The sequence below is a fragment of the Cherax quadricarinatus genome, chromosome 62 (assembly GCF_038502225.1).
Source record: "Cherax quadricarinatus isolate ZL_2023a chromosome 62, ASM3850222v1, whole genome shotgun sequence".
NCBI lineage: Eukaryota > Metazoa > Arthropoda > Malacostraca > Decapoda > Parastacidae > Cherax > Cherax quadricarinatus.
Window position 1 is genome coordinate 25,510,793 of NC_091353.1, and position 19,857 is coordinate 25,530,649.

At 40.8% G+C, this 19,857-nt stretch overlaps 1 protein-coding gene across 5 annotated transcripts in view; it reads right to left on the reverse strand.

Annotated features, from left to right (window-relative positions):
* Nucleotides 1–19,857, reverse strand: part of LOC128706524 (serine/threonine-protein kinase NIM1) — a 171,377-nt gene that overhangs the window by 38,413 nt on the left and 113,107 nt on the right. For all 5 annotated transcript variants that reach the window (XM_070098511.1, XM_070098510.1, XM_070098509.1 and 2 more), the window contains exon 6: nt 3,312–3,398. In XM_070098511.1, the coding sequence (XP_069954612.1) occupies nt 3,312–3,398 (87 nt within the window). The remainder of the gene's footprint in view (nt 1–3,311; nt 3,399–19,857) is intronic.

Sequence of the window (19,857 nt, forward strand, 5' to 3'; positions counted from 1 at the left end):
TAGCAACACTGTAATTGCTCATCCTCACTACTAGCAACACTGTACTGAATCATCGTCAGTGACTACAAGCATCACTGTACTGACTCACCCTCACTGACTACTAGCAACACTGTACTGAATCGTCAGTTACCACTAGCAACATTGTACTGAATTATCCTCAGTGACTACTAGCAACACTGTACTGAGTCATCCTCAATGACTACTAGCAACACTGTACTGAATCATCCTCAGTGACTACTAGCAACACTGTACTGAATCATCCTCAGTGACTACTAGCAACGCTGTACTGAATCATCCTCAGTGACTACTAGCAACACTGTACTGAATCATCCTCAGTGACTAGCAACACTATACTGAATCATTCTCACTGACTACTAGCAACACTGTACTGAATCATCCTCATTCTCTATTAGCAACACTGTGCTGAATCATCCTCAGTGACTACTAGCAACACTGTACTGAATCATCCTCAGTGACTACTAGCAACACTGTACCGAATCATCCTCAGTGACTACTAGCAACACTGTACCGAATCATCCTCAGTGGCTACTAGCAACACTGTACTGAATCATCCTCACTGGCTACTAGCAACACTGTACTGAATCATCCTCAGTGACTACTAGCAACACTGTACTGAATCATCCTCAATGACTAGCAACACTGTACTGAATCATCCTCAATGACTACTAGCAACACTGTACTGAATCATCCTCAATGACTACTAGGAACACGGTACTGAATCATCCTCACTGACTACTAGCAACACTGTACTGAATCATCATCACTGGCTACTAGCAACATGGTACTGAATCATCTACAGTGACTACTAGCAACACGGTACTGAATCATCCTCACTGGCTACTAGCAACACTGTACTGAATCATCCTCATTCTCTACTAGCAACACTGTACTGAATCATCTTCACTGGCCACTAGCAATACTGTACTGAATTATCCTCACTGGCTACTGGCAACACTGTACAGAATCATCCTCACTGACTACTAGCAACACTGTAGTGAATCATCCTCACTTACTAGGAACACTGTACTGAATTATCCTCACCGACTACTAGCAACAATGTACTGAATCATCCTCACTGGCTACTAGCAGCACTGTACTGAATCATCCTCACTGACTACTAGCAACACTGTACTGAACCATCCTCACTGGCTACTAGCAAAACTGTACTGAATCATCCTCACTGGCCACTAGCAACACTGTTCTGAATTATCCTCACTGGCTACTAGCAACACTGAACTAAATCATCCTCACTGACTACTAGCAACACTGTACTGAATCATCCTCACTGGCTACTAGCAACACTGTACTGAATCATCCTCAGTGACTACTAGCAACACTGTACTGAATCATCCTCAGTGACTACTAGCAACACTGTACTGAATCATCCTCAGTGACTACTAGCAACATTGTACTGAATCCTCAGTGACTAGCAACACTGTACTGAATCGTCCTCACTGGCTACTAGCAACGCTGTACTGAATCATCCTCACTGGCTACTAGCAACACTGTACTGAATTGTCCTTACCGGCTACTTGCAAAACTGTACTGAATCATCCTCAGTGACTACTAGCAACACTGTACTGAATCATCCTCACTGGCTACTAGCAACACTGTACTGAATCATCCTCAGTGACTACTAGCAACACTGTACTGAATCATCCTCAGTGACTACTAGCAACACTGTACTGAATCATCCTCACCAACTACTAGCAACACTGTACTGAATCCTCAGTGACTACTAGCAACACTGTACTGAATCGTCCTCACTGGCTACTAGCAACGCTGTACTGAATCATCCTCACTGGCTACTAGCAACACTGTACTGAATCATCCTCAGTGACTACTAGCAACATTGTACTGAATCATCCTCACCAACTACTAGCAACACTGTACTGAATCCTCAGTGACTACTAGCAACACTCTACTGAATTGTCCTTACCGGCTACTAGCAAAACTGTACTGAATCATCCTCACCTGCTAGCAACACTGTACTGAATCATCCTCACTGGCTACTAGCAACACTGTACTGAATCATCCTCACTGGCTACTAGCAACACTGTACTGAATCACCCTCACCTACTAGCAACACTGTACTGAATCACCCTCACCTACTAGCAACACTGTACTGAATCATCCTCACTGACTACTAGCAACACTGTACTGAATCATCCTCATTGGCTACTAGCAACACTGTACTGAATCCTCACTGACTACTAGCAACATCACAGAACAAAGATATGGCTAGTACACTGTGTCAACTTCCATAGTACACATGACAATACTCCTTTTGACACCTAGCAACCAGGTGACACCAATATTAGGTGACCTAACACCTTCACCTGACGCTCAGCTGTCACCTACTTACTACATCATGTACATACTATCTTCTCTCATTTCCTTACATTGCTTACAATGACCAGGGTCCAGGAGCCAGAGCTATTTATTTACGATTCACCTTACAAGGCTAGGTTAACCCACACTGAAGAGGTAATAACCCACCCTGAATGGGTAACCCACCCTGAAGGGGTAATAACCCAACCTTATGGGGTAATAACCCACCATGAAGGGTAATAACCCACCTTGAAGGTCCAATAACCCACCTTGAAGGGTAATAACCCATCTTGAAGGTCCAATAACCCACCACGAAGGGTAATAACCCACCTTGAAGGTTCAATAACCCACCATGAAGATTCAATAACCCACCATGTAGGAAAATAACCCACCTTGAAAGTCCAATAACCCACCATGAAGGGTAATAACCCACCTTGAAGATCCAATAACCCACCATGAAGGGTAATAACCCATCTTGAAGGTCCAATAACCAACCATGAAGGGTAATAACCCAACATGAAGGGTAATAACCCACCATGAAGGGTAATAACCCACCATGAAGGGTAATAACCCACCATGAAGGGTAATAACCCACCATGAAGGGTAATAACCCACCATGAAGGGTAATAACCCACCATGAAGGGTAATAACCCACCATGAAGGGTAATAACCCACCATGAAGGGTAATAACCCACCTTGAAGGTCCAATAACCCACCATGAAGGGTAATAACCCACCATGAAGGGTAATAACCCACCATGAAGGGTAATAACCCACCATGAAGGGTAATAACCCACCATGAAGGGTAATAACCCACCATGAAGGGTAATAACCCACCTTGAAGGTCCAATAACCCACCATGAAGGGTAATAACCCACCTTGAAGGTCCAATAACCCACCATGAAGGGTAATAACCCACCTTGAAGGTCCAATAACCCACCATGAAGGGTAATAACCCACCTTGAAGGGCATGTCAGCAGTAAGGATGAAGTAGAGTAAGACTCCCAGTGCCCAGATGTCAACAGCTGGTCCAATGTAAGACTCGTCCTGCCAATAATAACAATGTTTTAATATTGTAAAACAATATATGGGAAGGTTCTAGGACACTCACACCTGGGAATGTTATCTCTGAGACCATAGTGTTATCTTAGAGACCACATTGTTATCTGAGAGACCACAGTGTTATCTGAGAGACCACATTGTTATCTGAGAGACCACATTGTTATCTGAGAGACCACATTGTTATCTCTGAGACCATAGTGTTATCTGAGAGACCACATTGTTATCTGAGAGACCATAGTGTTATCTGAGAGACCACAGTGTTATCTCTGAGACCACAGTGTTATCTCTGAGACCACAGTGTTATCTGAGAGACCACATTGTTATCTGAGAGACCATAGTGTTATCTTAGAGACCACATTGTTATCTGAGAGACCACAGTGTTATCTGAGAGACCACATTGTCATCTGAGAGACCACAGTGTTATCTGAGAGACCACATTGTTATCTGAGAGACCACAGTGTTATCTTAGAGACCACATTGTTATCTGAGAGACCACAGTGTTATCTGAGAGACCACATTGTTATCTGAGAGACCACAGTGTTATCTGAGAGACCACATTGTTATCTGAGAGACCACAGTGTTATCTTAGAGACCACATTGTTATCTGAGAGACCACAGTGTTATCTGAGAGACCACAGTGTTATCTGAGAGACCACAGTGTTATCTCTGAGACCACAGTGTTATCTGAGAGACCACAGTGTTATCTGAGAGACCACAGTGTTATCTGAGAGACCACAGTGTTATCTGAGAGACCACAGTGTTATCTGAGAGACCACAGTGTTATCTGAGAGACCACAGTGTTATCTGAGAGACCACAGTGTTATCTTAGAGACCACAGTCTTATCTTAGAGACCACAGTGTTATCTTAGAGACCACAGTGTTATCTGAGAGACCACAGTGTTATCTGAGAGACCACAGTGTTATCTTAGAGACCACAGTGTTATCTGAGAGACCACAGTGTTATCTTAGAGACCACAGTGTTATCTGAGAGGCCACAGTGTTATCTTAGAGACCACAGTGTTATCGTAGAGACCACAGTGTTATCTGAGAGACCACAGTGTTATCTTAGAGACCACAGTGTTATCTGAGAAACCACATTGTTATCTGAGAAACCACAGTGTTATCTGAGAGACCACAGTATTATCTTTGAGACCATAGTGTTATCTTTGAGACCACAGTGTTATCTTAAGAGACCACAGTGTTATCTGAGAGACCACAGTGTTATCTGAGAGACCACAGTGTTATCTGAGAGAACACAGTGTTATCTGAGAGACCACAGTGTTATCTGAGAGACCACAGTGTTATCTGAGAGAACACAGTGTTATCTGAGAGAACACAGTGTTATCTGAGAAACCACATTGTTATCTGAGAAACCACAGTGTTATCTGAGAGACAACAGTGTTATCTGAGAGACCACAGTGTTATCAGAGAGACCACAGTGTTATGTATGAGACCAGTGTTATCTGAGAAAGCACAGTGTTATCTGAAAGACCACAGTGTTAGACCACAGTGTTCTCTCCACAGTTATCTGAGAAACACAGTGTTCTCTCCACAGATCTAAGAGACCACAGTGTTCTCCACAGTGTTATCAGATACACAGACCACAGTGTTCTCCACAGTGTTATCTGAGAGACCACAGTGTTATCTTAGAGACCACAGTGTTCTCTCACAGACCAAAATGTTCTTTCACAGATCACCCTGTTCTCTCATAGACCACATTGTTCTCTCACAAACCACAGTTTTCTCTCACAGACCACAGTGTTCTCTTACAGACCACAGTGTTCTCTCACAGACCACAGTGCTCTCTCACAGACCACAGTGTTCTCTCACAGACCACAGTGTTCTCTCACAGACCACAGTGTTTTCTCACAGACCACAAGGTTCTCTCACAGACCACAGTGTTGTCTCACAGAACACCATTACTCTCTCACAGACCACAGTGTTAAGTTACAGACCACAATGTTCTCTCACAGACCAGTGTTCCGTCACTGACCACATTGTTCTCTCACAGACCCCAGTGTTCTCTCATACACCACAGTGTTCTCTCACAGACCACAGTGTTCTCTCACAGATCACACTGTTCTCTCATAGACCACGGTGTTCTCTCACAGACCACAGTGTTCTCTCACAGACCACAGTGTTCTCTCACAGATCAGTCTTTTCTCACAGACCACAGTGTTCTCTCACAGACCAAAGTGTTATCTCACAGACCAAAGTGTTCTCTTACATACCACATTGTTCTCTCACAGACTACAGTGTTCTCTCACTGACAACAGTGTTCTCTCACAGACCACAGTGCTCTCTCACAGACCACATTGTTCTCTCACAGACCACACTGTTCTCTCACAGACCACACTGTTCTCTCACAGACCACAGTGTTCTTTCACAGACCACAGTGTTCTCTCACAGACCACACTGTTCTCTCACAGACCACACTGTTCTCTCACAGACCACACTGTTCTCTCCCAGACCACACTGCTTTCTTAGAGACCACACTGTTCTCTTACAGACCACAGTGTTCTCTCACAGACCACAGTGCTCTCTCACAGACCCCATTGTTCTCTCATAGACCACAGTGTTCTCTCACAGACCACAATGTTCTCTCACAAACCACAGTGTTCTCTCGCAGACCACAGTGTTTACTCTCTCACAGACCACAGTGTTAACTCACAGACCACAGTGTTCTCTCACAGACCACAGTGTTCTCTCACAGACCACAGTGTTCTCTCACAGACCCCACTACATTGCTCTCTCACAGACCACACTGTTCACTCACAGACCACAGTGTTCTCTCACAGACCACAGTGTTTCCTCACAGACCACAGTGTTCTCTCACAGACCAGACCTCACAGACCACAGTGCTCTCTCACAGACAACAGTGTTCTCTCATAGACCACAGTGTTCTCTCACAGACCACAATGTTCTCTCACAGACCACAGTGTTCTCTCACAGACCCCAGTGTTCTCTCACAGACCCCAGTCTTCTCTCATAGACCACAGTGTTCTCTCACAGACCATATTGTTCTCTCACAGTCCACAGTGTTCTCTCTCAGACCACAGTGTTCTCTCACAGACCACATTACTCTCTCACAGACCACAGTGTTATGTTACAGACCAGTGTTCCCTCACAGACCACATTGTTCTCTCACAGACCCCAGTGTTTCATTATAGACCACACAGTGTTCTGTCACAGATCACATTGTTCTCTCATAGACCGCATTGTTCTCTCACAGACCACACTGTTCTCTAACAGAACACACTGTTCTCTTACAGACCACAGTGTTCTCTCACAGACCACAGTGTTCTCTCACAGACCACAGTGTTGTCTCACAGACCACAGTGTTCTCTCACAGACCACAGTGTTATGTTACAGACCACAATGATCTTTCACAGACTAATGTTCTGTCACTGACCACATTGTTCTCTCACAGACCCCAGTATCCTCTCATACACCACAGTGTTCTCTCACAGACCACAATGTTCTCACACAGACCACAGTGTTCTCACACAGACCACAGTGTTCTCTCACAGACCACGGTGTTCTCTCACAGACCACGGTGTTCTCTCACAGATCACATTGTTCTCTCACAGACCACGGTGTTCTGTCACAGACCAGAGTGTTCTCTCACAGACCACAGTGTTCTCTCACAGACTACAGTGTTCTCAAACCACAGTGTTCTCTCACAGACCACAGTGTTCTCTTATAGACCACAATGTTCTCTCAAAGACCACACTGTTCTCTCACAGACGACATTGTTCTCTCACAGACCACAGTGTTCTCTCACAGACCACAGTGTTCACACAGATCACAGTGTTCCCACACAGACCAGAGTGTTCTCTCACAGATCACAATGTTCTCTCACAGACCACAGAGTTTTCTCACAGGCCACAGTGTTCTCTCATAGATCAAACTGTTCTCTCATAGACCATATTGTTCTCTCACAGACCACAGTGTTCTCTCACAGACCACAGGGTTCTCTCACAGATCACAGTGTTCTCTCATAGACCACAGTGTTCTACCACAGACCACAGTGTTCTCCCACAGACCACAGTGTTCTCCCAAAGACCACAGTGCTTTCCCACAGACCACAGTGTTCTCCCACATACCACAGTGTTCTCCCACAGACCACAGTGTTCTCTCAAAAAGTACAGTGTTCTCCCACAGACCACAGTGTTCACTCACAGACCACAGTGTTCTCCATCAGACCACAGTGTTCTACCACAGACCACAGTGTTCTCCCACAGACCACAGTGTTCTCCCACACACCACAGTGTTCTCTCACACACCACAGTGTTCTCACACAGACCACAGTGTGCTCCCACAGACCTCAGTGTTCTCCCACAGACCACAGTGTTCTCCCACAGACCACAGTGTTCTCGCAGAGACCACACAGTTCTCCCACAGACCACAGTGTTCTCCCACAGACCACAGTGTTCTCTCATACAACACAGTGTTCTCCCACAGACCAGAGTGTTCTCCCACAGACCACAGTGTTCTCTCACAGACCACAGTGGTCTCACAGACCACAGTGTTCTCTCAAAGAGTACAGTGTTCTCCCACAGACCACAGTGTTCTCTCACAGACCACAGTGTTCTCCGACAAACCACAGTGTTCTCTCACAGACCACAATGTTCTCCCACAGACCACAGTGTTCTCCCACAGACCACAGTGTTCTCCCACAGACCACAGTGTTCTCCCACAGACAACAGTGTTCTCCCACAGACTACAGTGTTCTCTCACAGACCACAGTGTTCTCTCAAAGAGTACAGTGTTCTCTCACAGACCACAGTGTTCTCTCACAGACCACAGTGTTCTCTCACAGACCACAATGTTCTCCCACAGACCACAGTGTTCTGTCGCAGACCACAGTGTTCTCTCAAAGAGTACAGTGTTCTCCCACAAACCACAGTCTTCTCTCAGACCACAGTGTTCTCTCAAAGAGTACAGTGTTCTCTCACAGACCACAGTGTTCTCTCACAGACCACAGTGCTCTCTCACAGACCACAATGTTTTCCCACAGACCACAGTGTTCTCTCACAGACCACAGTGTTTTCCCACAGACCACCGTGTTCTCTCACAGTCCACAGTGTTCTAGTGTTCTCTCACAGACCACAGACTCTCAAAGAGTACAGTGTTCTCCCACAGACCACAGTGTTCTCTCACAGACCAGAGTGTTCTCTCACAGACCACAGTGTTCTCTCATAGAGTACAGTGTTGTCTCACAGACCACAGTGTTCTCCCACAGACCACAGTGTTCTCTCACAGATCACAGTGTTCTCCACAGACCACAGTGTTCTCTCAAAGAGTACAGTGTTCTCCCACAGACCACAGTGTTCTCTCACAGACCACAGTGTTCTCTCACAGACCACAGTGTTCTCTCAAAGAGTACAGTGTTGTCTCACAGACCACAGTGTTCTCTCACAGACCACAGTGTTCTCTCACAGACCACAGTGTTCTCTCACAGACCACAGTGTTCTCTCACAGACCACAGTGTTCTCCCACACACCACAGTGTTCTCTCACAGACCACAGTGTTCTCTCAAAGAGTACAGTGTTCTCCCACAGACTACAGTGTTCTCTCACAGACCACAGTGTTCTCTCACAGACCACAGTGTTCTCTCACAGACCACAGTGTTCTCTCACAGACCACAGTGTTCTCTCACAGACCACAGTGTTCTCTCACAGATTACAGTGTTCTCCCACAGACCACAGTGTTCTCCCACAGACCACAGTGTTCTCTCACAGACCACAGTGTTCTCCCACAGACCACAGTGTTCTCTCACAGACCAAAGTGTTCTCTTACATACCACATTGTTCTCTCACAGACTACAGTGTTCTCTCACTGACAACAGTGTTCTCTCACAGACCACAGTGCTCTCTCACAGACCACATTGTTCTCTCACAGACCACACTGTTCTCTCACAGACCACACTGTTCTCTCACAGACCACAGTGTTCTCTCACAGACCACAGTGTTCTCTCACAGACCACAGTGTTCTCTCACAGACCACATTGTTCTCTCACAGACCACACTGTTCTCTCACAGACCACACTGTTCTCTCACAGACCACAGTGTTCTTTCACAGACCACAGTGTTCTCTCACAGACCACATTGTTCTCTCACAGACCACACTGTTCTCTCACAGACCACACTGTTCTCTCCCAGACCACACTGCTTTCTTAGAGACCACACTGTTCTCTTACAGACCACAGTGTTCTCTCACAGACCACAGTGCTCTCTCACAGACCCCATTGTTCTCTCATAGACCACAGTGTTCTCTCACAGACCACAATGTTCTCTCACAAACCACAGTGTTCTCTCGCAGACCACACTTCTCTCACAGACCACAGTGTTTACTCACAGACCACAGTGTTCTCTCACAGACCACAGTGTTCTCTCACAGACCACAGTGTTCTCTCACAGACTACATTGCTCTCTCACAGACCACAGTGTTCCCTCACAGACCACAGTGTTCTCTCACAGACCCCAGTGTTCTCTCACAGACCCCAGTCTTCTCTCATAGACCACAGTGTTCTCTCACAGACCATATTGTTCTCTCACAGTCCACAGTGCTCTCTCTCAGACCACAGTGTTCTCTCACAGACCACATTACTCTCTCACAGACCACAGTGTTATGTTACAGACCAGTGTTCCCTCACAGACCACATTGTTCTCTCACAGACCCCAGTGTTTCCTTATAGACCACACAGTGTTCTGTCACAGATCACACTGTTCTCTCATAGACCGCCTTGTTCTCTCACAGACCACACTGTTCTCTCACAGAACACACTGTTCTCTCACAGACCACAGTGTTCTTTCACAGACCACAGTGTTCTCTCACAGACCACATTGTTCTCTCACAGACCACACTGTTCTCTCACAGACCACACTGTTCTCTCACAGACCACAGTGCTCTCTCACAGACCACAGTGTTCTCTCATAGACCACAGTGTTCTCTCACAGACCACAATGTTCTCTCACAAACCACAGTGTTCTCTCACAGACCACACTGTTCTCTCACAGACCACAGTGTTCTCTCACAGACCACAGTGTTCTCTCACAGACCACACTGTTCTCTCACAGACCACAGTGTTCTCTCACAGACCACAGTGTTCTCTCACAGACCACAGTGTTCTCTCACAGACTACATTGCTCTCTCACAGACCACAGTGTTCCCTCACAGACCACAGTGTTCTCTCACAGACCCCAGTGTTTCCTCACAGACCACAGTGTTCTCTCACAGACTACATTGCTCTCTCACAGACCACAGTGTTCCCTCACAGACCACAGTGTTCTCTCACAGACCACATTACTCTCTCACAGACCACAGTGTTATGTTACAGACCAGTGTTCCCTCACAGACCACATTGTTCTCTCACAGACCCCAGTGTTTCCTCACAGACCACACAGTGTTCTGTCACAGATCACACTGTTCTCTCATAGACCGCATTGTTCTCTCACAGACCACAGTGCTCTCTCACAGACCACAGTGTTCTCTTACAGACCACAGTGTTCTCTCACAGACCACAGTGTTCTCTCACAGACCACAGTGTTGTCTCACAGACCACAGTGTTCTCTCACAGACCAGTGTTATGTTACAGACCACAATGATCTTTCACAGACTAATGTTCTGTCACTGACCACATTGTTCTCTCACAGACCCCAGTATCCTCTCATACACCACAGTGTTCTCTCACAGACCACAATGTTCTCACACAGACCACAGTGTTCTCACACAGACCACAGTGTTCTCTCACAGACCACGGTGTTCTCTCACAGATCACATTGTTCTCTCACAGACCACGGTGTTCTGTCACAGACCAGAGTGTTCTCTCACAGACCACAGTGTTCTCTCACAGACCACAGTGTTTTCTCACAGACTACAGTGTTCTCAAACCACAGTGTTCTCTCACAGACCACAGTGTTCTCTTATAGACCACAATGTTCTCTCAAAGACCACACTGACGACATTGTTCTCTCACAGACCACAGTTCTCTCACAGACGACATTGTTCTCTCACAGACCACAGTGTTCTCTCACAGACCACAGTGTTCACACAGATCTCAGTGTTCCCACACAGTGTTCTCTCACAGACCACACAGACCAGTGTTCTCTCACAGTGTTCTCATCACAGTTCTCTCACCCACTCACAGACCACACTGTTCTCTCACAGACCACAGTGTTCTCTCACAGACCACAGTGTTCTTTCACAGACCAGAGTTCTCTCACAGACCACATTGTTCTCTCACAGACCACAGTGTTCTCTCACAGACCACAGTATGTTCTCACAGACCACAGTGTTCTCTCACAGACACCACAGTGTTCTCTCACAGACCACAATGTTCTCACACAAACCACAGTGTTCACAGACCACAGTGGTCTCTCACAGACCACAGTGTTCTCTCACAGACCACAGTGTTCTCTCAAAGAGTACAGTGTTCTCCCACAGACCACAGTGTTCTCCCACAGACAACAGTATTCTCTCACAGACCACAGTGTTCTCCCACAGACCACAGTGTTCTCTCACATACCACAGTGTTCTCTCACACACCACAGTGTTCACCCACAGACCATGGTGTTCTCTCAGACCACAGTGTTCTACCACAGACCACAGTGTTCTCCCACAGACCACAGTGTTCTCTCACACACCACAGTGTTCTCGCACAAACCACAGTGTGCTCCCACAGGCCACAGTGTTCTCCCACAGACCACAGTACTCTCCCACAGACCACAGAGTTCTCCCACAGACCACAGTGTTCTCCCACAGACCACAGTGTTCTCTCACACAACACAGTGTTCTCCCACAGACCAGAGTGTTCTCCCACAGACCACAGTGTTCTCCCACAGACCACAGTGTTCTCTCACAGACCACAGTGTTCTCTCAAAGAGTACGGTGTTCTCCCACAGACCACAGTGTTCTCTCACAGACCACAGTGTTCTCCCACAGACCACAGTGTTCTCTCACAGACCACAATGTTCTCCCACAGACCACAGTGTTCTCCCACAGACCACAGTGTTCTCTCACAGACCAGAGTGTTCTCCCACAGACAACAGTGTTCTCCCACAGACTACAGTGTTCTCTCACAGACCACAGTGTTCTCTCAAAGAGTACAGTGTTCTCTCACAGACCACAGTGTTCTCTCACAGACCACAGTGTTCTCTCACAGACCACAGTGTTCTCTCACAGACCACAATGTTCTCTCAAAGAGTACAGTGTTCTCCCACAGAGCACAGTCTTCTCTCAGACCACAGTGTTCTCTCAAAGAGTACAGTGTTCTCTCACAGACCACAGTGTTCTCTCACAGACCACAGTGCTCTCTCACAGACCACAATGTTTTCCCACAGACCACAGTGTTCTCTCACAGACCACAGTGTTTTCCCACAGACCACCGTGTTCTCTCACAGTCCACAGTGTTCTAGTGTTCTCTCACAGACCACAGTGTTCTCTCAAAGAGTACAGTGTTCTCCCACAGACCACAGTGTTCTCTCACAGACCAGAGTGTTCTCTCACAGACCACAGTGTTCTCTCACAGACCATAGTGGTCTCACAGACCACAGTGTTCTCCCACAGACCACAGTGTTCTCTCACAGATCACAGTGTTCTCCACAGACCACAGTGTTCTCTCAAAGAGTACAGTGTTCTCCCACAGACCACAGTGTTCTCTCACAGACCACAGTGTTCTCTCACAGACCACAATGTTCTCTCACAGACCACAGTGTTGTCTCACAGACCACAGTGTTCTCTCACAGACCACAGTGTTCTCTCACAGACCACAGTGTTCTCTCACAGACCACAGTGTTCTCCCACACACCACAGTGTTCTCTCACAGACCACAGTGTTCTCTCAAAGAGTACAGTGTTCTCCCACAGACTACAGTGTTCTCTCACAGACCACAGTGTTCTCTCACAGACCACAGTGTTCTCTCACAGACCACAGTGTTCTCTCACAGACCACAGTGTTGTCTCACAGACCACAGTGTTCTCTCACAGAGACCACAGTGTTCTCTCATACACCACAGTGTTCTCCCACAGACCACAGTGTTCTCCCACAGACCACAGTGTTCTCTCACAGACCACAGTGTTCTCTCACAGACCTCCCACAGTGTTCTCTCACAGACCAGAGTGTTCTCCAACAGACAACAGTGTTCTCCCACAGACCACAGTGTTCTCTCACAGACCACAGTGTTCTCTCACAGACCACAGTGTTCTCTCAAAGAGTATAGTGTTCTCTCAAAGAGTACAGTGTTCTCTCATAGACCACAGTGTTCTCTCACAGACCACAGTGTTCTCTCACAGACCACAATGTTCTCTCAAAGAGTACAGTGTTCTCCCACAGAGCACAGTCTTCTCTCAGACCACAGTGTTCTCTCAAAGAGTACAGTGTTCTCTCACAGACCACAGTGTTCTCTCACAGACCACAGTGCTCTCTCACAGACCACAATGTTTTCCCACAGACCACAGTGTTCTCTCACAGACCACAGTGTTTTCCCACAGACCACCGTTTTCTCTCACAGTCCACAGTGTTCTAGTGTTCTCTCACAGACCACAGTGTTCTCTCAAAGAGTACAGTGTTCTCCCACAGACCACAGTGTTCTCTCACAGACCACGGTGTTCTCTCACAGACCACAGTGTTCTCTCACAGACCATAGTGGTCTCACAGACCACAGTGTTCTCCCACAGACCACAGTGTTCTCTCACAGATCACAGTGTTCTCCACAGACCACAGTGTTCTCTCAAAGAGTACAGTGTTCTCCCACAGACCACAGTGTTCTCTCACAGACCACAGTGTTCTCCCACACACCACAGTGTTCTCTCACAGACCACAGTGTTCTCTCACAGACCACAGTGTACTCTCACAGACCACAGTGTTCTCTCACAGACCACAGTGTTCTCTCACAGACACCAGTGTTCTCCCACACACCACAGTGTTCTCTCACAGACCACAGTGTTCTCTCAAAGAGTACAGTGTTCTCCCACAGACTACAGTGTTCTCTCACGGACCACAGTGTTCTCTCACAGACCACAGTGTTCTCTCACAGACCACAGTGTTCTCTCACAGACCACAGTGTTGTCTCACAGACCACAGTGTTCTCTCACAGACTACAGTGTTCTCTCAAAGAGTACAGTGTTCTCCCACAGACCACAGTGTTCTCCCACAGACCACAGTGTTCTCTCACAGACCACAGTGTTCTCTCACAGACCACAGTGTTCTCTCACAGACCATAGTGTTCTCTCACAGACCACAGTGATCTCTAAGTTACTAAATACAGATGTTCAACACAACATTCATACACTAGTGTATAATATACATAAACTAGTGTATAATATACATACACTAGTGTATAATATACATACACTAGTGTATAATATACATACACTAGTGTATAATATACATACACTAGTGTATAATATACATACACTAGTGAATAATATACATACACTAGTGTATAATATACATACACTAGTGTATAATATACATAAACTAGTGTATAATATACATACACTAGTGTATAATATACATACACTAGTGTATAATATACATACACTAGTGTATAATATACATAAACTAGTGTATAATATACATACACTAGTGTATAATATACATACACTAGTGTATAATATACATACACTAGTGTATAATATACATACACTAGTGTATAATATACATACACTAGTGTATAATATACATACACTAGTGTATAATATTCATTCACTAGTGTATAATATACATACACTAGTGTATAACATACACTAGTGTATAACATACACTAGTGTATAACATACACTAGTGTATAACATACACTAGTGTATAACATACACTAGTGTATAACATACACTAGTGTATAACATACACTAGTGTATAATATACATACACTAGTGTATAATATACATACACTAGTGTATAATATACATACACTAGTGTATAATATACATTCACTAGTGTATAATATACATAAACTAGTGTATAACATACATACACTAGTGTATAATATACATACACTAGTGTATAATATACATACACTAGTGTATAATATACATACACTAGTGTATAATATACATACACTAGTGTATAATATACATACACTAGTGTATAATATTCATTCACTAGTGTATAATATACATAAACTAGTGTATAATATACATACACTAGTGTATAATATACATACTCTAGTGTATAATATACATACACTAGTGTATAATATACATAAACTAGTGTATAATATACATACACTAGTGTATAATATACATACATTAGTGTATAATATACATACACTAGTGTATAATATACATACACCTGTGTATAATATACATACACTAGTGTATAATATACATAAACTAGTGTATAATATACATACACTAGTGTATAATATACATACACTAGTGTATAATATACATACACTAGTGTATAATATACATACACTAGTGTATAATATACATAAACTAGTGTATAATATACATACACTAGTGCATAATATACATAAACTAGTGTATAATATACATACACTAGTGTATAATATACATACACTAGTGTATGATATACATACACTAGTGTATAATATACATACACTAGTGTATAATATACATACACTAGTGTATAATATACATACACTAGTGTATAATATTCATTCACTAGTGTATAATATACATAAACTAGTGTATAATATACATACACTAGTGTATAATATACATACACTAGTGTATAACATACATACACTAGTGTATAATATACATACACTAGTGTATAATATACATACATTAGTGTATAATATACATACGCTAGTGTATAATATACATAAACTAGTGTATAATATACATACACTAGTGTATAATATACATACACTAGTGTATAATATACATACACTAGTGTATAATATTCATTCACTAGTGTATAATATACATAAACTAGTGTATAATATACATACACTAGTGTATAATATTCATTCACTAGTGTATAATATACATAAACTAGTGTATAATATACATACACTAGTGCATAATATACATACACTAGTGTATAATATACATACACTAGTGTATAATATATATAAACTAGTGTATAATATACAAACTAGTGTATAATATACATACACTAGTGTATAATATACATACACTAGTGTATAATATACATAAACTAGTGTATAATATACACTAGTGTATAATATACATACAGTAGTGTATAATATACATAAACTAGTGCATAATATACATACACTAGTGTATAATATACATGCACTAGTGTATAATATACATACACTAGTGTATAATATACATACACTAGTGTATAATATACATAAACTAGTGTATAATATACATACACTAGTGTATAATATACATACACTAGTGTATAATATACATACACTAGTGTATAATATACATACACTAGTGTATAACATTCATTCACTAGTGTATAATATACATACACTAGTGTATAATATACATAAACTAGTGTATAATATACATACACTTGTGTATAATATACATAAACTAGTGTATAATATACACTAGTGTATAATATACATACACTAATGTATAATATACATAAAGTAGTGTATAATATACATACACTAGTGTAAAACATACATACACTAGTGTATAATATACATACACTAGTGTATAATATACATAAACTAGTGTATAATATACATACACTTGTGTATAATATACATAAACTAGTGTATAATATACACTAGTGTATAATATACATACACTAATGTATAATATACATAAAGTAGTGTATAATATACATACACTAGTGTAAAACATACATACACTAGTGTATAATATACATACACTAGTGTATAATATACATAAACTAGTGTATAATATACATACACTAGTGTATAATATACATAAACTAGTGTATAATATACACTAGTGTATAATATACATACACTAGTGTATAATATACATAAACTAGTGTATAATATACATACACTAGTGTATAATATACATGCACTAGTGTATAATATACATACACTAGTGTATAATATACATACACTAGTGTATAATATACATAAACTAGTGTATAAGATACATACACCTGTGTATAATATACACTAGTGTATAATATACATGCACTAGTGTATAATATACATACACTAGTGTATAATATACATACACTAGTGTATAATATACATAAACTAGTGTATAATATACATACACTAGTGTATAATATGCATACACTAGTGTATAATATACATACACTAGTGTATAATATACATACACTAGTGTATAATATTCATTCACTAGTGTATAATATACATAAACTAGTGTAAAAGATACATACACTAGTGTATAATATACATACACTAGTGTATAATATACATAAACTAGTGTATAATATACATACACTAGTGTATAATATACATAAACTAGTGTATAATATACACTAGTGTATAATATACATACACTAGTGTATAATATACATAAACTAGTGTATAATATACATACACTAGTGTATAATATACATGCACTAGTGTATAATATACATACACTAGTGTATAATATACATAGTGTACAATATACATAAACTAGTGTATAAGATACATACACCTGTGTATAATATACATACACTAGTGTATAATATATATACACTAGTGTATAATATACATACACTAGTGTATAATATACATACACTAGTGTATAATATACATACACTAGTGTATAATATACATAAACTAGTGTATAATATACATACACTAATGTATAATATACATACACATGTGTATAATATACATACACTAGTGTATAATATACATATACCTGTGTATAATATACATACACTAGTGTATAATATACATACACCTGTGTATAATATACATACACTAGTGTATAATATACATACACCTGTGTATAATATACATACACTAGTGTATAATATATATACACTAGTGTATAATATACATAAACTAGTGTATAATATACATACACTAGTGTATAATATACATACACTAGTGTATAATATACATACACCTGTGTATAATATACATACACTAGTGTATAATATACATACACCTGTGTATAATATACATACACTAGTGTATAATATACATACACCTGTGTATAATATACATACACTAGTGTATAGTATATATACACTAGTGAATAATATACATACACTAGTGTATAATATACATACACTAGTGTATAATACATATACACTAGTGTATAATATACATATACTAGTGTATAATATACATACACTAGTGTATAATATACATACACTAGTGTATAATATACATACACTAGTGTATAATATTCATTCACTAGTGTATAATATACATACACTAGTGTATAATATACATACACTAGTGTATAATATACATACACTAGTGTATAATATACATACACTAGTGTATAATATACATACACTAGTGTATAATATACATACACTAGTGTATAATATTCATTCACTAGTGTATAATATACATACACTAGTGTATAATATACATACACTAGTGTATAATATTCATTCACTAGTGTATAATATACATACACTAGTGTATAATATACATACACTAGTGTATAATATTCATTCACTAGTGTATAATTTTCATTCACTAGTGTATAATATACATACACTAGTGTATAATATACATACACTAGTGTATAATATTCATTCACTAGTATATAATATACATACACTAGTGTATAATATACATACACTAGTGTATAATATTCATTCACTAGTGTATAATATACATACACTAGTGTATAATATACATACACTAGTGTATAATATTCATTCACTAGTGTATAATATACATACACTAGTGTATAATATACATACACTAGTGTATAATATTCATTCACTAGTGTATAATATACATACACTAGTGTATAATATACATACACTAGTGTATAATATTCATTCACCAGTGTATAATATACATACACTAGTGTATAATATACATACACTAGTGTATAATATACATACACTAGTGTATAATATTCATTCACTAGTGTATAATATACATACACTAGTGTATAATATACATACACTAGTGTATAATATTCATTCACCAGTGTATAATATACATACACTAGTGTATAATATACATACACTAGTGTATAATATTCATTCACTAGTGTATAATATACATACACTAGTGTATAATATACATACACTAGTGTATAATATTCATTCACTAGTGTATAATATACATACACTAGTGTATAATATACATACACTAGTGTATAATATACATACACTAGTGTATAATATACATACACTAGTTTATAATATACATACACTAGTGTATAATATACATACACTAGTGTATAATATTCATTCACTAGTGTATAATATACATACACTAGTGTATAATATACATACACTAGTGTATAATATTCATTCACTAGTGTATAATATACATACACTAGTGTATAATATACATACACTAGTGTATAATATTCATTCACTAGTGTATAATATACATACACTA